We start from the raw sequence: 23,970 nt of genomic DNA, 5'->3' as shown, positions 1-23,970 counted from the left end.
TTTTTGATGGCGTGTCGGACTTGTCGCTCAACGACTTTCTTGTGACATCACAAGAAAGGAAAGTAAAGGCTGGACTACAAACGAGCTGTTTTTAGGCAGTTCAGAGCAGAGTTTTCTGTGGTAGATGGAAACTCCCTTTGGGGTGGACTTTAGGCTTTTTCACTTTGCAAACCTAGTACATACACAAAAAAGATATATAACTCAATAAAGGAGAGGGAAAAAAGCCAAAAAGCATAATATCACCTCTTTAAATTAACCTATACCACAGCTTGGGGGGCCCTGGGGTAAACACTTGTTGTTTGACCTCTATGGACCCAACCCCCCTCCCACCCCTGCTCCTGTCCTGTGTGCATTGTGTACTCTATGTATCCAGTCACCGTCAAGTTTCCATCAAGTACAGTTAACACAGCAGACTACACATGACAGCTTCATTACTGAAAAGTCCCAAACAAATCACAATTGATTTGTCATCCAGTCATGTCCTGTAAAGTGTTGTAATAGTAACCACTGACGAGGGGAAAAAAAGGTTTGTAAAACTTTTATGCTGATTTTTGTTTGTATGATGAGTCTAAATGAATGATATTAAAAACCAGTCCATAATAACAACAACTAGCAGCTTAGCCCCATCTCATTCCATACCATATCATGTGAAATAAACCTAATACACACACACACACACACACACACACACACACACACACACACACACACGGCTGACCTGTGCAGTAGGATCCGCAGTGTGACCATGTGGTAAACGTCCAGCAGCATGTCAGCCACTGTTGCCTCTGGAGCGTCTGTTAAGTAGTGGATGGGCATCGGTTTCCACCTGCCCACTTTAATGATGCCTGGGGAAAACAAACCAACAGGACAACAAATGCACAATTAAATCACGTTGTCACCATCTGTTTAAAAGCATTCATCTAAAATAAGAATACTGCATTGTTAGAATCTAGTTTTCCTGTTCTTGCGTTTTCTTTTCGACGTAAACCTAACCTGCTTGTGTTGTGTGCGTTGAGGAGCTCTCCCAGTCTTGGAGCATCACCATGGGGTTGAACATTCCCCGGGCCTTCCCACAACCATGACTGGAAGTGCAAATCTAAACAGGCCTAATCGCGTTAGGATCTGCTAAATCAAACACAGACCCTGCCTGGGCTCGGCCTGCCAGCCTCAATCTTTGTGTCAAATTTGTGTGTGTGTGTGTGTGTGTGTGTGTGTGTCTTCGTTGCATGAGGATGGTAGTGATAGGGGCAAAAGAACAAACGCGCTCTTGGGTCTCTACAGTTGATTAATCAGAGGAGAAATGTAAAACCAGCTCAACATTAAAGACTGAAGCAGGCTGTGAATGAGAGCGGCGTTTTGATGTTGATGTACTGAATAAATACTGTGAGGTAATGTTTTCTTGTCTGACAGCACAATATTTCTTCTCAAAACTGGCAGTTATTGTGTGTCCTGCAGCTGACTTTGCTTTAAAAACGATTGTTAATACAGTACTTTCACATGTCATCAACAGGTTACTGACATGAAGTTGCAGACATCATTTCAAACTCTCCCTGGCCCAAAATAAATTCAGTGACAGAACTAAAAAGTTATATCGTCAGTGCGATGAATATTTTAGCATTAACGAGATTAATCAAATCTCATTTTACCAACCAACCCACAATTATCTCTAGAGCCCAAATGCCATAGATTGAAATGGCCAATATTATCAGCTGATTTGATATCAACCATATCAGTATCTTGTATCTTGCTTACATGTTGGCAACTAGATAAAATGATCTTGCAGTACAAAAATGCCAAAGAATTGTTTGGGGTCATTTAAAAAATAGTGGATCCATAACATTGTTTGTCCAGAGAGCACATTGGAAGATGTCCCCCTCACTACAAGTACAGTACATTTTTTAGTGTCAATTCTTTAATGACACAATTTAAACGATCTTCATATGTTCATGTTTATTTTATAATACTTTATTAATCCTAGAGGAGAAATTTGTTAGTCCTCTTTTCTTAAAAAGATTAATCTGCTTTCATATGTTGCCCACATCTCCCTTTTTTTTCTCCACAGATACAGTTGTATTGGCATTGTGCTCATTGGTGGTGCCTTCCCTAGTTGAAAAACAACAGAGCTGGATGAGACTGCCACAGCTGTACAGGTTGCTGTATGTCAAGTTGCAGAAACTCTTATTAAATAAACACAAATTTCTTCCAATGTTATGAAAATATTTACTACTCACAGCTCACTCCAGTTTTGAAATGATGCAGGAATATAAATGTAAGATTAACATTGAAGCATTAAAACAGCTTTCACAATAGGAAATGTAGGCTATTTAAGATATTATCCTATATTGAGATATTGTTTCTTAAGACAAGGTTTGGGTTATTTTAAGATCCTCTAGTGGTTTCCAGCCTTAAAACATGGTAAACCGCTATCTTTAAGTGAGTAATATCCAGTGTTGGGCAGTAGCATCGCTACAAGTAGTACTAATTTAACTACATTTCTCAGTAGCTTGGTAGTAGCGTTGCTATTTTCTGAATCAAATAGCTTTTCAGTTACAAAACTCTTTTATTGACCTAGTAGCGCGGTAGCTTCCACTCGCTACATTTCCCCAAGCATTTCTGATGGATCAGTAAGTGACGCCAACGCCACACACGGACCTGTATGTGCAGCCGGCAGAAGCGCAGAAACCTGTTTCCATGAGATGAGCTCTCTCTCTCTATCAAAATAAAAATGACCTAACTATAAAATATAAAAAAAATTAGCTTAGATGTAACTAAGCTACTTTTAGAAGAGTGTAGAGTAGCTAGTAGGTTAGCTCTCTTCGTTTTCCAAGTAGCTTGCCCAACACTGGTAATATCAGAGAAAGCTTCCCAAAACATGTTTTTAAGTTAAAGTTAGTTTGAATTTTTGCTCAGTAATTCACCTAAGCCCATGTTAAACCCAGAGCAGAAACCAGATACTAAATAAGAAATAGCTTCTTTTTAATTAGCCATAATGTTCAAGTTAATTAAAGAAAAATCCCTGTGCCAGTTAAGAGTTTAAAAATACTTGTCCAGCCAAAGTTATGCAAGATGCAATTCAATCGTAGAAGAAAATAGAAGAGACTCTGTATAATTTTGGTTGTGACCACACTGGGGGAAAATGCATGACTCCAGCCAAAAATTATTTATTTGAAAAGAAAAGGCTTATTTCTCAGAACAAAACCTAGCCATTTGGGGGAGGCAAGGGGGGTCGCAGGGCGTCGGCCGCTCGGTTAGAGTGCCCTGTGTTTACGGGACACACCAGGAATGTCAAACTGCCCTACTCTGTGTTTGTGTGAAGGCTGTTGTTTCATGATTGACTGGATTCTGTCTGCCTTCTTGGTTTGATCTCAAAAGGATGAGAAAAAAAAAGGTTTTGATGCTGGTCTGAGACGCGCAGATACAGACTTAGTGTTTAGGGGGGTGAACTGAAATCACAACAGGAGATAAGTGTTAGAGTGATGAGACAGATTTATCTTTAAAATACCTTCCTGGTAAACAACTTCTCTGTATTCATTGCACCCATGTGGCAAACCCCGCCCATCTGGAAACCAGTTATGTTCTATTCAGCTGCTGCTGGAAATAATTAATTACTCATCAGTTACCAAACAAAGTGTTAAGACAGACTGAAACATGAGATGTTTCCCATTAGCGTGTATTAATGGAAAAGTTTGGATACCTATGTTTCCCAGTTGTGACGTAAAGAGGCAGAGGCTGGGGAAGTTTTGCCAACAAATGAGAGTCAACTAAATTTGTTTTAATTCTTGTTTAATATGTAGTCATCAATAACTATGACCAATGACATCACTGAAGCTTGGGATTTGGGTTCACTGCTCGCCCTCATCTTGAGGCCAAGAAATCCTAATTTTGTCAAAGTGGAGGAGGCCTGGGTGGAGCTGAGCAGGAAGTGGAAACCACCCTGGCTGTCAATCAAGCAAATATACCTTAAAACAAAGTTCTCTTTAAGCCTTAATATTTTCTTGATGGAGCAACTAAAGTTACCACCAGAATACATTCTAAGTTGTGAATTTAGGTTTTAAGACCCTGATTTATTCTGGATTAAAGTTTGCTTTTCTAGACACTGACGATTGTTCCTTTGACTTCAACACTGTCGCACGTGTTCTTTCCAAACAGGATTTCTTTAATACTGACATTATAGTGCACTGTCAACATTTGCAGTGTGTCCTCTTGCTCGTATGGCTGAACTCTGAGCCTTTTTCATGCAGGGATAAACTATACTTAAACCTCTGAATCCAGAAGAAGGGATTTCTGAGCAGAAGCATAATTTCAGGACTAGGAGGAGTACCCTTCCCTGCAGATCAGCCCTTCATTAACGTGGGGAGTAGTTATCAGAGAATGCACAACATAGTATACACCGCTAAAGACATTAAGAGTTTGATGCATGTGATTGAGAGAATAAGACTAGTGAGTTTTTGCAAAGGTTTTAATTAGAAAGCAGATAAATCTCTAATAAACTTGTTTAATGTGAAGAAAAATGATTTATTGTAGTTTTGCTTAATATTTAAAATAATTAATGATTATACTAATAATGTGTCCACTTTTTAAAATAAAGTTCACTGAACTGAAGAGAGCCTGAATATATTGATTCTACTTACCACTTGCCTGTACAGCTGAACTGTGCGAGTATCCCAGGGCCACCAGTGCTGTCTCTACCAGCTGTGTGAAGAGGACGTCCTTACGGACCAACACAAATTCAGCATTACGGTCGCCATGCCCCTCACAGTCACCAGCTACGCCCACATCTGCATGCTCCACCACACAGTAGACTGGGATCATCAAACCTAGCAGACAGACAGAGAGAGTTATAGGAGAAGAGGGTTAAGCCCTATTAGGCCCCATTGGGACGAGCCTCTTGTGCGTATGTGCTCCTTGGAGTAAACAGGAGGTTGTGTGGCCCAGATCTTACCAGTGTTATGTGGCACATGGAAGTTGCTTAATGTTTTCCCAGATTTATATTCTCCATATATGTTTATTTTTTGGTTTTCCTGATGTTACTTCTTTTTTTTTACCTTTAAAGGGTTACTTTGGGTTTGAGTTCTCATGTGAACAACACTTTATTCACTTTATCAGTTTTAGATAAATGGAAGACAGGGTCGCCCAATCTGGTCAGGCATTCCTGGGGCAAAATGCATCAGATACAAAAAACACTTCACCAAATAACGCTGGATATCCTGCAGATAGCTGATGAATCCAGCTGTTCGTCAGAGCAGCAGCATCATGGTCTAGAAGTTAGTTAGTTCAGACTGTACGTAAATGACAAAGAAGTAAAAGCAAATTGGAAATCCAAGAAGAGTAAATGTTTCAAATGAAGGGGTGAAACATTTTCTCATCCTTTGCCTCTTTATTTAGCTGTGGTTGGGGGTCTATAAGTTACATAACTAGCGTTGCTAGCTCCTGATTTAATCTCTGGATCAGTTTGGAAAATGTTGGGGGAGAAAGTGAAAGGGGGATCCTTTTTACTCTTTAAGCGACTACAGTGGAGGTACAAAGCATCTTAACTGGTTCGGTGAGTCGGTCCATTCTGTTTTCACAGTTTTCACCGAGATAATTCAAGTAGAGTATTTTTTAGTTATATAGCCCAATATCACAAATTTGCCTCAAAGAGCTTTACAATCTGTACAACATATGACACCCTCCTTCCTTGGACCCTCAAATGAGGAAATTACCCTTGAAATAAAACGTTGTTGTGTGTACAGAATAGACCGACATAAGCTAAAATTTGCACTAGTTTGTCTCTAGAACTTTTATTTGTCAAAGTGTACACAAATCTAGAGAGGAGGAATTGTACTGTTTAAGCTTCTTCTTTATCATCCATGTTTCAGAGTTGTGAAACAGCATGTGTATGAAAGGGACTCCTACAGAAACCAAAGCTGACTGCCACATTTTTCAACTCATTTCTGTCTGTTCGGTGATGTTTGCCAATGTTGCTTCAGTATAGCTGCTTGGTGGTCTCGGTAGGAGACTCTGGTTAAACTGGGCAGCTGCCAGTGTGAATGTAAGGCAGTGTAGATTGTACAACTGTATTTGTGTTTGCACCACATATTAAAACCCACAAGGAATAAGACTTGTTCCCAGAACCGCTCTTAAAGCGCTATCTATATCATTTAGCACTCAGGATCGATGCCATAACTCACAGTGGTGAGACCGATTCCTGTACGTCGGTCTAGACACGGGCAAGTATTGAGAGCTCCTCCTAGCCTGGAACCATTCACACCCATCCAGTCCACTGCTCTGTCCCACAGGAACTGCTAATTAACAAGCTATCAATCCTCCTCCTGACGAGGCAGCGACACATCGGCCGGAGCCAAACCACAGCAGCATCAGGCACGCTATCGGCCAATAAGCCAACCACTCAGTGGAAGGGTGGAGGGAGGGAACCCAGCTGAATATCTGTGTGTGTGTGTGTGTGTGTGTACTATTACAATGTTTGTGTGATGATGCATGATGATGTTTTCAACTGCATGAGAAAATAATGGGCATATGTGCGTGAGTATTTTCTGTCTTCGGTATTTTAGAGTGTACATGCTGATCTGTAATACCAATGCACAATGTGTGTGTGGCCACCAATACCACAGACTGTAGACACCATCATTGTTCACATGTCCTTGGTAGACTATTTGGCAGTGACAGAAGTCTTTATGCTAGCATTTTAGCACATTTTGTAATGACTTATTGTACACTTTATTAATTCTCTCACAAACTGAGAACCACTGCCAAACTTGAAAGCAGGGTGAAAAGCCATGTTTCCTCCAAGACATTCATGGTGTTCCACAGGTTTGTACTTACAATAAGTGATGGAAGTAGTTGTGTCAAAAATAAAAAGGTTTGAGAGAGAGAAGTTCAGATGCTGCCAACTATCTCACAACTACCTTGCATGAAGTTTGTGTCACATTGTCGGTTTCAGAGGAGTAGGATTTGACATGTTTGATTAGTCCCCAGGCTGCCTCCGATTCATAATTGGAAAGGTGTGGATGAAGGGGGTTTTCAGATGATATGCATCCAACAAGCACTTGGACAGAGGCATACTGACGCCCACACATCATCTCATAAGTAAGAGATTTGTTAGTTTAATATTACAATTAGTACGTAACAACAAGTAGTACGTGTGTGTGTTAATGTCCCACCTCCTAGCGGTCTCAGCGGTGTGCCGTTCTGTCTGGTTCGCGGAGCTATTGGGCTGCCATTGACCTCCGGACAGCTCAACTTGCATGGCGGGGGGCCACTGGAGGCAGGGCTCACCCCTCTCTCTTCCGGGCTGGCGCTGTCCTGAAGGCCGGGGCTCTCTGTTCCCATGCCCGCACCTCCGCGCTGCTCCATCCCCCTGAAAACTCCAGGGGGTGCACCAAGCCCAGTGTGTGAAGCTGGGGGGAAACAGAGGCACTTGCTTTTATTTTTAACATGACATACAAGGTCACACCAAGGTACACTGACAAGGACACTCAAGTGAAGTGGCAACACCTGATGCAATCTATATTAATAAATGAATTGGTCACTACAACCCAGATTGTCCATGCAAAGTCCCAGTTCTAAAAGCGAACATTACATGCAAGAATAGCCTATACTACCTAATTTTCCATTGGGTGAAAATGGTAGTTTTCCCATTAAAATGGCATTTGTTCTTTTTTCCCCAAAAGTATTTCTTTTTAGAACTTTTAGATTTTTTTGGTATTAAAACAGTTAAAAATAAACGAAAGAATCCACAGAATTAGTTTTTTGAGTGCCTTGTATATCCCTGAAAACAGATGATCATGTGTATTTCACCACTTTTAAGACTTGAGTTAGAGAGGGATGGGGAGTATTTACTTACTTTATCATTAACTCTTCCCCAGAAGAAAACTCAGAACTGATATAACTAAAACAAGTCAACATGTCGCTTTTGTTGTTCAGTTCGTGTCTAACCAACCCGGTGAACACGTTTCTTTGTTATACACGTTGCTACAAGAGAGGCAGGGACGACCACAGCAGACAGAGAGCCAAGAGGCATCTGGGACAAATCACAGGTCAACAAATGGCGTTCACTCAGACTAAATACAGACAAGTATAACATTCACTGTTTAGACACAGAGGAGTAAACGACACGTTTTAATGACAGACGTGAGGGTGTTTAAGGATAGTATGAAACACTGCAGGCAAGAATACAAGCAAATGCTTATGTTCTCCTCTGGACTGATTTTATTCCACTTCAGCTGTATGCTAATTACATACACTATACTGACAAAAGTACTATGAAAACCCCAGTCCTAATTTTTGGTAGGTGCAGTTTTTTATGGTGTGGTCTTTAAGGGAAATCTTAATGCTACAGCATACAATTTTAGACAGTAATTCAAAAAACAGTTTGTGTTTGGCTTTTTCCCCTTTTCCTCTTTCAATATGACAATACCCCCCTGCACAAAGCCAGCTCCATAGAGAAAGAGGTTTTCCCAGTTTGGGATGAACTAGAATGGAGCTTATATTAATGCGTATGGGTTTAGAATGTGTTGCTGTCCCATTACTTTGGTCCATATAGTGTATGTCAATGAATGCTAATGAATGCACCACTTGTTACATACAGGTCTTTTTTATGATAAAGGTGGTTTTAACATCAACTATGTGTGTTAAAATCATGAAGATATCACAGCAGAAAATCATTTTATCAATGTGCTAATTTATGTGGCAAGGTGTTTCAAGTAATCAAATAATCTCATTTACATGTGAAACCTGTGGTTTAGGTATGACATTCCTGTCACAGAGCTACCATGATGACATAAGGTGAGCAGACTACTGTGAAGTACAATAGATATGATTGTTTTGGTTTTTTTGCTATACAAATTGACATAACAGGACATGAGACAAAGAAGGACATGCCAGTGGGACACAGTGCAAGACACAGCACAGTGCTGAATGACATGAGTGAACAAACACAGACATGATGACATGACACAGCAGGACAGGTCTGCAGTCTTTCGTCACTGTGAGGTGGCAGAGACAATTAGAAGTCTTTCGGCACTATAAAACCACAACTTGTCGTTTTTGTAAGGGTTAAATGAGATATGTGTTAATACATGAACTTTAAAAGGTACTGGGATTTTGTTTCCCTCAGAAAGAGCCAGGCTAGCTGTTTCCCCTTGTTTCCAGTGTTTATGCTAAGCTAAGGTAAGCTAACGCTCGCCTGGCTGTAGACTACTGCATAAAACAAAAACACACACTTCACTTTATACTATTCTATAAAACTAAATAAACAAAACGCAAACATTTGATTGTATTAGCTTTCCTTACAGAGCAAAATTAAACATCAAGTTTTCATGTTTGTTTGGTTTTAGTACCTCAGTAAAAACTATAAAAATGTTTCTTTGCTCTGGTTTACTGTCAGAGAACTCCAAGTTAAACATTTTAAAGTTAGCGAAGCCTCAAAATAAAAACTAAATCTATGAATAGTGTATCCAAAATCTGCAGCATCATGCATGCTATATAACCTCAGCACAGTATATATAGGAAAGCTGTCTGCTCTTTCTGCTTTGTGATTTTCCTCACACTGTGCGGTTTCCACTGGTATTACCGTAAAGCTGGCAGCGACACATGAGTCTGAACCCAAAAGCGACACATGATTATAATAAAACACACGTGCAAAATTAATAGCTGCTGTTAAAAAAGCCTGTCCAACACAAACAACACACAAAAAAACTGACAGTATGAAGCACGACTAGGGCTTATGAGAGAATGAACACCCATTGCAATCCGCCCTTCGTTACTACATTTAGCTGAGAAATTATATGATTGAAATAAATGTTTTTAAGAATTTGCCTTCACACTCATTGATTTGATTTTCTAGCACAGCTTTCCAGACAATCCCTTAAACACGCATAGAAGACAGATATCGAATTCATCTCTGTGCTTCTCATTTCACACTTGGATTGGGATGAAACTATTACCCATTGACAACAGTTTGGAGCGGGGGAGGGATACCCATTGCTACTCCTGACAGGTCGTTGCGGTAGCGTCTTGTCAATCACAAGGTAGCCAAGCCCAAAAGTGTACCCTGCTTTATCTCCATTTTTATTCTAAATGGAACCATAATTCACTAAATGTACATCATGCTGTGTTGACGAAGACTTGAAATATCAATTGAACTAATTAGAAGTGTTTACTGAGGAAATAAATCAAGTGAGAATAGGGTAATTTTCTCATAGACTTCTATACAATTGAACTTCTTTTTGCAACAAGTGGAGTCGCCCCCTGTTGGTTCAAGGCACTTCTGCATTGGCTTCACTTGTGATTGACAAGTTGGTTCCATAGCAACCTGTCAGGCGTAGCAATGACCCCGACCAAATCACTTCCTCTTCTGCCTCCTTTCAAAACACAGTGATGATCAGATAAACATAGTATGAAGACGAGAAGAACAAGGAACCAAGCAGAAAACGGGTTAGGGAGACGTATCACTGGAAAAGAAACACCGGGGGTGACTTCAATCTCAAAACGTTTTGCACAGGTTTGTGACGTTTTCTGATTGAACGGCATGTTTCCACAAAACGGCATGCAAGGTAGCGCAACGGGCTTTAAGGTATGTTTTCTCCCGATTGGTGCTGCGACAACTTTGTAAACAGGGGGTGTTAAAAAGGCAGGAGAAATCAGGGCGCTTGCATAAAAAACGGTTCAAGGCACCATGTTTCCGTTGAAATAAACATTTTGCTACGGTTTGTCGGCGCTGAACTCAGCCCAGGCGTGGCTTTTACTGCTTTCTTTGTCTATAGTGGCTTCCTGTGTGCTCACTGTAGATTTGTCCAAAGCGCCCTCTAGAGAACAAAGGCAAGTCCTCCTCTGTAGCAGTCCCCAGTGCATCAGCAAGGGCAAGGATTCCTCACAAACGTGTCCTGTTTGACATGTTTGATTTGGTGCAAGTAGAATTAAATGACGTTTTTCTATGATGCAAGATTAAATGTCAGTTTTGTAACTAAAAGACCACCATGTTGATCCTGCTGCTGATCTCTGGTCCTCTGGATGCAGCTGTCCCTCCCACGCTGCCTTTGCTAATTTACCCATCAATCCTTTATCATAAAACAGATTTAATAATTACCGTGCATTCTCCAGTGCACCAAACACATCTGAAACTTCCCCCAAAAATCTGCTTCCCCTGGTGAGACTTAATTTCACTCCAGGGAGGAAAATAACTACATGCTTTATTTCCATCTAATTCATTTCCTCAAATCAACGCACACCAGACAAGGACACAATGCCAATTAAACTCTTTTCATATTAGCTCAACACAGGTCCAGTCTAGAAAGAAATCCAAGTGTGTAATGATTACATTGCATGTCAACTTCTGACAATTACAGAAACCGCCTCTCTCGCTCCTTCAATTTGTGTTTGGTCTGTTTTTAATAAACACATTTTTGGAATATTTGGGGCGATTAATTATCATCAGTCCCCTTCCCTCCTTCATACTTCCCTCCTTCATACTTGAGGAGACATAAAATGTTAGGGGGGGTCTGTGTGTCTGTATCTGCTAGGTGGGTTTTTTTCAAACTCACAGAGCAGATACAGACACACAAACAGTACATACAGTAATAGGACAACATGGTGTGCCTTGGGTTTTGAGGTTGCTCACTTTAAGCTTTAAAAAGATGTTTGGGAGATTTTCACAGCGGTATTGATATTCCTTTTAGTTTTTCAGTTTCAGCACAATACAGCAGGACAATGATCCGAAACACAAAAACAAGGGGGTTTTAATTCCAGATTGTAGAATATTCTCGACTGGTCAAGTCAGTCGTGAACTCAAATCAAAGACCAGACTGAAAGCAAAAATCAAGAGCAAAACTTGAATCTGGCTGCTTCACCAGAGAAGATACCAAGTTACAGCTGATGTCAGCACGTCAAAGACATATTGGGCCTTTTTCACAGGAATCATTTTGACTTATCATAGCAGGAGAAGGTGTTAATAATAACATTAATGATGGCTCCACTCTACTCAAGTGTCCCAGTGAGCCATGACAGTGAGCCAGCATGTGCAATAACAGAACCCCGAAACTGAAGCAGCTAAATGGAATTCAGCTTTTGTTAATTGTATTATTAACACAGGACAAGACATGCAGCCACATACCAAATGATGACTCTGATTGGATTTTGTCCCCTGAACTTGCAGGTCTATGTGCAAAAAAAGGGCCCAAACTATTCTTCTGATGTGGAAATTTAAAGTGCCAGAGTACAGGGAATTCAACAAAATATGTCTCTTCCCTCATACTGTCTTTGCAGCATGTAATGAGGAGGCTCCGGGTTTTACCTAATGCAGTTTATCAGTTAATTCAGTCAACTTGCTTCTTGGAACAGGTCTCTTATTATGAAGTTAAAATTCCATTTCACCATTTACAATCAACTTCGCCATAAAAAATGTTTCTTTTTGTCATTTTTGCTATTTGGGATGCCTTTTCTATTTAATTAAGGAAAGTTTGTACATAAGACATTTTATCCTCTCCTTTCATCTCTGTACACATATTGAGATGTGTGTAATAAAGGGCTAAATATATTCAGCTCACTGTATGGTTGTCTCCCATCTTTTAAATTAAATCAGTGAATTCATTTATTCTTTTCTCATTGACATATTCATTTGAGCTTTATGATTTAAAATGAAAATTTTTTACTTATTCTTTAACTTTGCTTTATGTTTGTTTTCATGTCAAACGGTAACAATACAGTGATTTATAGGCTAATATAAATACTTTCATATCAGTGATATAGTAAAAATAAAAAGGGGAAAAGACCTTATTTCGATTGGGCCAGTAAAAAGTGTCTCACTCACTCAGACACACATAAAACCACTTCAAGCATCACATTCAGAGGGTGTACAGCCAAGAGACCACACACTCCCAACATAAACTCCCTTCACTTTACTTGCACACATGGAGGCCAAATGTAAAGTCAATAGTCTCCGACTTACAAATCACATAGAAACACACTGAAAACCTCCGCCTGCTGTACAATGCTGTAGATTCATTTAGGCAGGGTTTAATTTAGGGGGCTTTTGGGTTTTCACTGTAATTAAATTAACTTTGAATTCTCTAAGTATACTAAAGTGGAGTTTGATGACATCCAAGAGGTTCATGGGGTCCTTGAGGTGTTTGCACTTAAAGTAGGACTGGCTGAATTTTACTATAGTTTAGGTCACTGGAAAGTGTGACACCTGAAAGTGTGTGGGCAGGGTCCATGACCCAGAGAGGGTTCTAGGAGCCCTTGAGGAGTTTCCAGTGGTTTTTAAGGGGGCTCAAGGTGTCCTTGAGTGAATTCAAGGCAAATGAACAAGCACGTAGACCAAAAACACAAGACAGTGGCCCCTGTTGTGTTTGTCTTGTGTGCAAAAAAAGTGTTTTGTTGAGGAAGGAAAAGCATTCATCACACTTGTTAGAGCTCAAGAATAGACACAGTGTGTTTTGGTAAGTAACACTGAATATAAACATAACTTTTGTTTGTTTACAAGAAAACTCCACAGGGCAAACTACACAGTGAAACCCCACACTCATTGCCTCAATTAGTAGCTGATGAAGAATCTACTTACTGCAACTGTATAGTAATGCAATACAAGTATATTTAATATAATAATAATAATAATAATAATCTTTATTTGTAGAGCACTTTTCAAAAGCAAGTTACAAAGTGCTTTAACAAGTGTAAAGACAATAATACCCAAGAGACAATAATACAAAAACAATACAAGATAAAGAAAAGAGACTAAAATAAACGTTTAAGATAAATATAAAATTAGTAAAATAGAATAAAATAAAAGGGATAAAATAAAGTCAAATAAGATCGGGAAAGGCTCTCCTATAAAAGTATGTTTTAAGAAGGGACTTAAAAGAGTTCACTGACTCAGCTGACCTGATTTCCTCGGGCAGGCTGTTCCAGAGCCTCGGGGCCCTGACAGCAAACGCTCTGTCCCCTTTAGTTTTCAGTCGAGACTCTGGAACAGACAACAGACCTCTGCCCGAGGATCTCAAGGTACGTGCTGGTGTGTATGGGACTAAAAGGTCAGAAATATAACAAGGCGAGAGGCCATGAAGAGCTTTAACAGTAATCAATAGAATTTTAAAGTCAATTCTAAAACATACTGGGAGCCAGTGTAATGAAGCTAAAATAGGAGTAATGTGGTCATATTTCTTTGTTCTGGTTAAAAGCCTGGCAGCTGAGTTCTGGACAGTCTGGAGTCGATCAGTAGATTTTTGGGTTAAACAACCGAAAAGGCTGTTGCAATAATCCAGGCGTGATGAGATGAAGGCGTGTAAAATGGTCTCGGTGTCCTTAAAAGTTAACATAGATCGAATTTTTGCTATATTTCTAAGTTGATAAAAACATGATTGAACAAGCTTTGTGGTGTGCTGCTCGAAATTTAAATTACTATCAAACCAAACACCAAGGTTCTTTGCCACAGGCTTAATGTGATTTACTAGGGAACCAGCAGATGGCAGTATTTGTTTTGCCATCTGCTGGGACCCAATGACCAGGATTTCTGTTTTGTCTGAGTTCAACTGGAGGAAATTATTTGACATCCATTTTTTAACTTCACAAAGACAGTTGTTAAGTGAACTCAGCATTCCAGGGTCTGTGGATCTGACAGGCAAGTATATTTGTGTGTCATCAGTATAAATATGAAAAGAAATGCCATGTTTATGGATAATATGTCCAAGGGGAAGCAGATACAAGGAAAACAAAATGGGTCCTATGACCGACCCCTGAGGCACACCATATTTAACTGGACAGAACAAAGAGACATAGTTGTTTACAGACACGCAAAACTTCCTATTTGACAGGTAGGATGAAAGCCATTCTAGGGCAGTACCAGAGATCCCCACCCAGTGACTCAGTCTGTCTAACATGATGTTGTGATCAATGGTGTCAAAAGCAGCGCTAAGGTCCAGGAGTACCAGGACTGAGCACATGCCTTCATCAGCAGACATTAAAAGGTCATTGGTCGCAGTCTCAATGCTGTGGTACTTCCTGAAACCAGATTGAAACTTTTCAAATATTTTGTTATTTTCCAGTACAGTGAGCAGCTGTTTGGACACAATTCTTTCTAGAATCTTTGCAATAAAATGCAGTTTTGAAATTGGTCTAAAATTACGTGGGAGGGATCTAAACCAAGTTTCTTTAAAAGTGGGATCACGCAAGCCGTTTTAAAATAATCAGGGACACAACCAATAGATAGGGAGCTGTTGACAACAGAGATCAAATGGGGCCCAACAGAATCTATTACTTTCAGTAAAAACTTTGTAGGTATTACATCAAGTGGGCTGGAGGACACTCTCATTTGTGATACTGTTTTTAAAAGCTCAGACAAGTTGATGGGATAAAACTGGTTAAAACTCTCTTGTTGCTGGTGAGGAACCTCTGAGTAAGAGGCCACGGGGGTAATAGAGGCTCTGATTGACACCACCTTATTGGTAAAATAAGATAAAAACAATTCACAGTCATCATTACTTCCAGCTGAGGCACAAGGAGGGGTTGGGTTTACCAGCTGATCCACAGTCTTAAACAGAAACCTGGGATTGTGTTTATGTGTAGTAATGAGTTCAGAAAAATAGTGTGTTCTCGCATCCTTAACCATTTTATTGTAGTTAATTAATAAATCCTTCAGACTGAGGTAATGGACTTGGAGACTGGATTTTTTCCATCTGCGCTCTGCTTTCCTGCATTCCCTTTTTAGGCTGCGAATGCTGTCATTTATCCAGGGTTGCTTACTAGCTTTAGACGTAGGTCAAACCTTTAGAGGAGCAGTAATATTTAGTGATGACAAGCAGATATGATTGAAGTGATCGACCAGATTGTTGGTGTTGGAATCAGACAGGTGTTGGCTTTGGCTCTGAAAGAATGCGCAAAACTTTGAAACACTTTGTTCATTAAAAATGCGAGAACACACAGAGCTTGGTGAGGCGGCATGAGTAACAGGCGAATCACAGCTAAAAACAATACATCTGTGGTCAGATATGGTCATGTCCACTAATTCCACAGAGGAAATGCTGACACCCAGGGTAAAAACCAAGTCCAGTGTATGACCACGGTTATATGTTTGCCCTTTGACATGTTGTTTGAAGTTAAAAGAAGTGCCCATATTTAAAAAGTCAGTTGCATTAACATTGGTGGGGTCATCAACATGAATATTAAAATCGCCACAAAGAACAATTCTGTCATAATTTAAAACCAGAGTAGCTAAAAATTCATGAAGTTCTGATAAAAATCCTCCAGGCGGTTTTGGGGGGCGATAAATTATAACAAATATGATAGGTTGCAGCCCTCCAACTTTAAGAGTGAAAACTTCAAAGGAGTTAAATTCATCACAGCGTACTTGATGACATTTTAAATATTTCCTATACACGCTCACTAGCCCACCACCACGACCACTGACCCTCGGTTGACTAAAACAACCATATTGAGGCGGACACAGTTCAGCTAGCTGGCTATAGTCATTCATTTGCAACCAGGATTCAGTTAAAAACATAAAATCTAGATTTGCAGACAAGATAAAATCATTTAAGATAAAAGTCTTACTTGAAAGTGATCTCACATTGAAGAGAGCCATTAATACCAGAAGCAACAGAGTCACCAGACTTGACATTCTTACTGGTCTCATCAAGATAATCTCTCTCATGCAAGTAGGCTACACTTAATCAAGCACATTAAAGAGCAATGTATTCTCATGGCCATAAACCTTCATCGTATGAAACAATATGGAGAGAGACAGCTGTTAATACCAGACAGTTTCTATTTGGGTCAAACAACAACAAAATCATCACAATTAATGTTTTTTTAAGTTTCATCTACAACTTTGAAAATATTTTTAGGGAAATTCCGGTTTTGATCCAGTCTTCAGATACTTTCACATATAAAAACAGCACAGAGTCTACATTTGGTAAAAAATTAATAAAAAATTTACATTAGGCTATATCAGGAAGTTACCTAAAATATTTATTCTCTTTTTCCTCAGTCTTTAACAGATAACAAAACAGCATGCAATGTCTGAGGCAAATGATCCATTATCCACTTACTTTAGCACGCTTTATTTTTATTTTTCAAACTTGGATGAGAGTCCTTTCTAAAACCACATTTTTTTCTGATTCAATCAGGAAGCTGTCAGATAATGAAAGAGGGAAAATGTAAGGGGGAACAAGTTTTTGTAGGCTACTTGATTCTCAAAATGTCAAAACTTTTCCATCTTTTTCAATGTTATTGGATTTAAAGTGAAAACCCCTGCAGATAATGTACATTTTAAATTTTTTTGTTTGCCTTTTATTTTCCTGAAACCCTTTATCAGACTTGGATTTCTGTTTTCACTGCTTATGTAAAGTAAAAGAAGTATCCTACATTTAAGTCACACATGTATGAGTCTGTGGTATTAATAATAATAATAATATTCATGTCATGATCATTTCCTTGGCTACAGATGTTCTTGCCTTACCTTGAATCAAAAGAGGGCATTTCTCTATTGTGTTACCATACAATATTATCACATAACTTTATTAAGTGACATTTTGTTTCTGAAATGCTCATAATGTCAGATTGTATTATTTTTTAAATTAATTAATGACTTAATTGCTGAGGCAGCTAAGTCTTTCAGTAGAGATGTAGCCCCTGGCTCACATGAATACACACGAATTTCATTAAAATACCTCTAAAATAATAATCTGTTCATTAATTATAACGTATTATCAGCACATTTAAACACATCTTAAATACTGACTAAGTCTTCATGACATTCTGGTAAATTCGGCATGTACCTACAAGTGGTTACCTACTGTATCATCGTTAAATCTTTACTTTTGTAACAGTTTCTCCCTACTGTCTTTGCACTCCTCGACAGCACCACAGATATTAGCAGCTCTAGAAGCAGATGCTTTTCACCTGATGTGGACGAACACAGCTGTGGCTAATAAAATTAGGTGAATAATGGCACCGTTTGACTCAAGGTGTGCCAAATTAACCACTATTTATTCACTGACAAAAACGTCCCGGACAAAGCAGTATCCCCCTGTTAATGCTCAATTGCAAAGTAGCTAAATCAAAGGTTCTGGCTGCTATGATGTTATTAGCTGCAGCTGTGCTTAACTAATGACAGGTCTATGAAAAGGGTCAGTTGAACTAAAGGATATGGAATTATGAATTGAGTTTGGTGTGAGGGGTCTTGTCAAGAGAAACTATTAAGATTGGCCTAATGTTTGGAGCTGGATTCTATTTAATAGCTTCTTGGGGTCCATAGTGAAAGTTTAATAGAAGTGGTTTCAAAGTTTTTCTAATAATTGCAAATGTTGTCTGACAAAGATAATTATAATAGACAGCCTATATGAAATGTTTTAAAAAGATAAGATAAGACCTCCATAAACCAAATAAGTTATGACACTTGTCCTTTCACAGTCTATGAATTTCAATTAGGGCATGTTTCGTCAGCCTACCATGAAAATAGCTTCACCCAAAAGCAATACATGCTAAAAGGTCATCTTTTGGTTCAGCTAATAAAATCATTTAAACTGATTTTAAAAAATATATTAAGCTTTGTGGTTTTACTTCAAGTGGATGTAAAAACAAAAAGAGATGGCTGAAGTGATAGACTTTGAAATTTCCATTGCAAATTCTTGAAAGCTAATTTGAAAATTTGTTCTATTTCTAATTATTTCTGTGACCCCTAGTGCCAATCCTCAAGGACTGTGTGAGGAGAACGGATGTGACAGATTGTGAGTTAAAATTAAGCTTCCACAACACATGGGGAAAAATAGTTATGTAGTGATGTGCCCCAAAGTGGTTGTCAAGTTATTTGAAACCCACATAAAAAGATTGGTATTTTTATTAAAGCAAAACAAGACACGGTAAGAGTTGCAATGTAAGTGCTGTGAAAAGAAGAGAAAGCGTTGCTCCATAAGTCCACAGTTTCAAAAATCTATTAAACCTTAAAGCTGACTTTAAATAAATAAAATGAATAAATATTCAAAACATCTCCATAATAGGAAATGACCTTATGAAGCTTTAATTAAAGTCTAAGCGTGTGCAAATATTGGATAATGCAACAACTTATAATGTATTATCATGATTATTAACTTCATTTTCTGAAAAGAAAGCTTAATGTTAGTCATATCTCCTAAAAAGTGATAACTCTGTTTTTGTAGTAATGCTATTAATATCTATTTTTGTTTAAAAATGATAGAAAAGCAGGTTGTTATATGGTCATGGTTATATTTGGTTATAGTTTAGTGAAGATTTTTGGAGTCCCACTTACTTAACTGCAATAAAACCAAAAAGTTTAAGTCCACAAGATCAATTATTATTTGTATATGTAGTGTGACATTTACTTACATCCAAATATTCAATGCATGTTCCCAAAGAAATTAATCTAGACTTCCATAAAACTTGACACTGTGATATCTAGTGTCCTGATGTGTTCATTGTCAGGCACGTCTGGATATTTGCATAATCATTTTGTTTTTTAATTTTAACTCCTTAAAAAGGACATTTTAGTGTTTTTGTATTTAGTTTTAAATAAGTTGTTACTTACCTGCCGGTGGAGAACTTTTTCAGTAAATGCTCACTCACTTTTTAAGAAGTCACCGTGCTTGCCGGGGAATAAACTCCACGCATTGGTGAAAACGAGTGAATCCAGCCTGAGAGAATATGAATTTTCCGGCGTTTCCCTGTGTAACTAAAACAGCACACTGGCGGAACGAGCAGGGAGGCATGAAGACAAGGAGTGATGAGGACAGACTGCTGCTGCCTGCTGAGTAAAGAGCAGAAAAATGACACATGCAGAGAGGGAGGGAGGGAGGAAGAGAGGGAGGGAGGGTTTGGGAGGGAAACCTGAAGACAGATTGACAAACATGAATTAGCCTACATTTATTTCCGACTTCAAATAATAATCTTTATGCTCTCCAGCAGAGTAAATTGTTTCAAATCAATAAAAATACAAAGTATGTGGGTATGAAGAGCTACTTCTTTATTCTAGAAAGCTGTACACTAAATGAATAATGTGATCACAGATTTAGAAATGATAATTAATTTTCCAGATGTCACTACAGCAGAGTACAGGAGGACCAGAGGAATGAGAGGGGTTAGAAAGGATGATTTATGTTGGAAGCTACAGGTCTTTGTAGATACTGTGATGCTTTGTGTAGGGACCTCAGCACTGAGGAGACACATTTTTAAAAGTTACAAATGATCAGAGTGGACATAATAGAGAAGCTGATAGTCTGCCCTCTACTGGGGGTTAAAAAACAATCTCAAAGTAAATGATTGAAAAGGACAAAAATAAGCTCTAGGGAACTTTTTGACCCGAGTTGAACCTTCCTGACAAAAATGCTCTTTCAATGCAATTTGTAATTTTAGCCCTATACTATTATAATGAGCAGGTTTAGGGGTGTACACTAACACTTAAGAAGTCCTTTAAAATGTTTTTGCTCTATTTAGATGGACTGAGGCAGCATTTAAGATTGGACTTCTTGATTCTTTGGTTGATTTTTAAAGTTGTGATTGAGTCCAATGTGTGACTTTACTTGTCCCAGGGGTTAGATCTGAGTGAGTCATCATTATCTATTTATCTGCTTGCTTATATTGGTCTGTTCACGGGGAGCCCATGCAAAAGAGAGCGAACCGTGCTGTATAAAGCAAAAAGTTTTCTTGAACCTGCATTTCAAGCAGATTTAGTGACACAGAACATGTCAATTTTCATACATGGACATCAGACTTAGGAAGTTTACATGACAATACTTACAGTACCACCCCAGTCACAGCCTGTTCACCCTGCTGCCTTCTGGGAAGAGATGTAGAAGTTTCAGTTGCCGCACCACCAGATTGCAGAGCAGCTTTTTCCCCCAAGCTATCAGACTTTTAAACTCAAATTCATCCTCCGCACCGCTCCATTGATAATAGTTTATTTCTGTTTACCATTTTTATTGCTATACTGCATATTAATTGCTTCTGTATTAATGTGTATTGTCTGCTATGTAGCAGAAGGGAAACAGGAAACTCCATTTCACTCTATAACCTGTTGTATTGTGACAAATAAATGTACCTACTTACCTACCTACTTTTATGGACATGAGAAAACAGTTTTTTAATGCACAATTAAAACAATCCTGGCCTGTAAAGTTGATCAGATTTCCATTTGTCTTACTTTTCATTAAAATAATAACACCGCTTATTACATTTGGAGTCACTAATATCTTAGAATATCCAAGTGAAGCCTATATTTTCATGGTTTTATGGTTATATTTTCTAATGTGAAGCCTTGTAGTGTCTGTACATGATGCAGATAATCTGGAGAAAATAATCTGGATAAGTACAGTTCTGAGAGTTAGTCTGCTGTACCGTGTGTAGCTGTTGGCTGAAAGATAGATTTTCAGGACAGCCTAACGATGTTGGTGTCGCTCTCAATGTTTGATACAGAAAAAGTTTGAGGTAAAAAAGAGAAGAGAAAGAAGAAACAAAGAATTCTCTGATTAATAATAATAAGATGTTCAGAGGGTGGCACGGTGTTCCAGTGGATAGTGTTGTGGTCTCACAGGAAGAAGGTTGCTGGTTGCCCCGGCCTTTCTGTGTGGATTTTGCATGTTCTCCCTGTGTCTGCGTGGATTCTCTCTGGGTTCTCCGGCTTCCTCCCACTGTCCAAAGACATGTGGCCTAGGTTGATTAGTGACCCTAATTTGTCCTTAGTGTATCCCGCCTTTCGCCCAGTGTCAGCTGGGTTTGGCTCCAACCCCCTGCGACCCTGTACGCAGGATAAGTGGTTGACAATGGAAGATATTTGGCCCTCTGATGTTAAACATTTACAGTTCTGCATTTCTGAATGTAAATTCAGAAGTGGGTGTAATTTGCTCTCCTAAATCAGATTTAAATCTTAAAATGACTTTACCTCAAAATTCTTATTTTTTCAGTCACTTAGACAGTTCACCAGAAGCTCACTGTAGTCCTCGGTTGGATTCAAACTATAAAGACGCCTTATTTATGATTGTAATCTTGAATTATAGACTTGTCATTGTCCTTATGAGGAGACAAATGTAAAAAAACTTTAAAAAACATTTGTCTGTAGTTTCCTGAGAATTTATTTCATAAATTCTGCCCGTCCATCACTTATATGTTGGTTAGTGTGTCTCTCCAAATAGCAGCACTAGTGTTCACCGGCAGTGGTCAGCTTTTTCTATGATTTATTCGACATGGAAGAATAGTCACCTATCATTACCACTCAGCCTGTCTGCCTTCCTGCCGCTCCTCCTCCTCTGTGGTTTGTGTGTGTGTGCGCCAACACTTGTCTGTCCTACATCATCTTAAGTATCTCTGACAGCTCACCGCGAGTCTCACACCATGAGCAAGAGGTGTGTGTGTGTGTGTGTGTGTGCATGTGTGGTGGTATTCGTAGCAATTAAAGAGTGCCTTCACAAGGCTCCAATGAAAACAAGCCAGCTTTTATCACCTGTAACAGCAAATATTGATGTGAAGAATGTGTTTATGGTCTTTATGTGTAATTAAGGTGTTTCAGATTTACTTACATAGCATTCAGAGTGTGGTTGTGGTGGACAGAAAGCTATACTGAAACAGAGGAAATAATTATTTGTACAGAATCTGGACTTTCTGAAAAGTTCTGAATTACTGTTAAATAACCCACCTTTGAAATAACATTGACTTCTTTATTGGGATAAAATGTTTTTTTTTCTCTCTTTTGCTATAGGTGTACGTTTATGTGTATAAAGGGTTTTATGTTTGACTTTCTTCAACTGATTTTGTTCAGTTTCTTTGTGTATGAAATGTGTCTCACCAATCGGATTTCGCCCTGCTGCTTTCATGATCAGTAAATTGTTAATTGTTTTCCAGAAGAATCAGTTAATCGTTTGGTAGATTATGTGATGGACAAAGGTAAAGTCGTCAAATATCTGTACAACCAACAAAAAAACAAAGATATTCAACTTAGTATGATGTTAAAACAAGCAAAAGAAGCATATTCTGACATATTATTGGGTTTTTTTGTTTTAAGTGAGCGGTATAAAAATAATTGGTGATTAATTTTTTTGTTGATCGTTGCAGCTGTAATCTTCTATATACCTTGTTTTTCACTGTTGCAGTGACACCAAGTCCATCCCACTACAAATCACATAAAATGTAGGAAACCTGAGGAGAGCTGGGTGTTGTATTTTCACTTTGGAAATGCTGCCGCCCTGTGATGTCTATGGGAATCACACGTTGACGGATCATTAAGTTTATTCATTAATTATTTTATTGTATATTTTCATACACAATTAAAACCCACTTTGTTCTGCAGCCAAGTTATTCTCCCAGGCTGGGGAGATCTGATGCTTGCTGAGAGTCCCAGCAGTGTTTTTATAGTTTGTTTCATTTGTTTTGTTTTGTTTCATTTTGTATCATCTAATTTAATTCAATTTTCATTTGTTTCATTTTGTTTCAGTTAAGTTTAGATTCTTGAACTAAATCACGCCTAATTTAATTTCTGCACATAAATTACTTTCCGTTCACTTTCCCTTTTAATTTTGGTTTGCTTAATTTTTTTGGGCCACTAAAACTTTACAACACATATTGACATATAATAAATGTGCCATACCCTAGAGTGCAATACTATCTCAGTTGTTAACAATAACTTATTGTCCTGTCCTGTTTCATATCTATCGTTTTACAGATTATAGTAATCTTCACACTATTTTTTATTTGTACATTTAGAACCTTAATTAGTTTAGCTGAAACTCTTTATATTTTAAATTTTGTTGTCATTTTTGTTTTGTTTGTTATGTGGGAATGCATCGTCATTTTCTTTGTATTCTGTGCAATGATCATAAAGGAATCTGATTCTGAATCTGAATTATACCTTTATAAAGCTGATAAAAGTTTAGTAACTTGAAGTTACTAAGTTAAGTTTTCAGTCTTGTGTTGTGTTGTATTATTTACCCTTCAAATAATATTTTCCCATATTTCCAATAGTGTCTCATTGCAGAG

General features: G+C 38.5%; 1 protein-coding gene across 1 annotated transcript in view; it reads right to left on the bottom strand.

Moving 5' to 3' along the window:
* Positions 1-19,718, bottom strand: part of LOC119903508 (DNA-binding protein SATB2-like) — a 31,855-nt gene extending 12,137 nt beyond the window's left edge. The window contains exons 1-4 of the mRNA XM_038719746.1: positions 19,573-19,718; positions 7,161-7,397; positions 4,632-4,817; positions 719-845 (exon numbers count right to left, since the gene is read on the bottom strand). Coding sequence (XP_038575674.1) covers positions 719-845; positions 4,632-4,817; positions 7,161-7,353 — 506 coding nt within the window. The 5' untranslated portion in view covers positions 7,354-7,397; positions 19,573-19,718. The remainder of the gene's footprint in view (positions 1-718; positions 846-4,631; positions 4,818-7,160; positions 7,398-19,572) is intronic.
* Positions 19,719-23,970: the final 4,252 nt, after the last annotated feature.

The sequence above is a fragment of the Micropterus salmoides genome, unplaced genomic scaffold (genome assembly GCF_014851395.1).
Source record: "Micropterus salmoides isolate LMB-PRFRI ecotype aquatic unplaced genomic scaffold, ASM1485139v1 Ms_hic_scaffold_1, whole genome shotgun sequence".
Taxonomy (NCBI): Eukaryota; Metazoa; Chordata; class Actinopteri; order Centrarchiformes; family Centrarchidae; genus Micropterus; species Micropterus salmoides.
The sequence above is the reverse complement of the archived record's forward strand: the minus strand, read 5'-3'. Positions and strand labels throughout refer to the sequence as shown.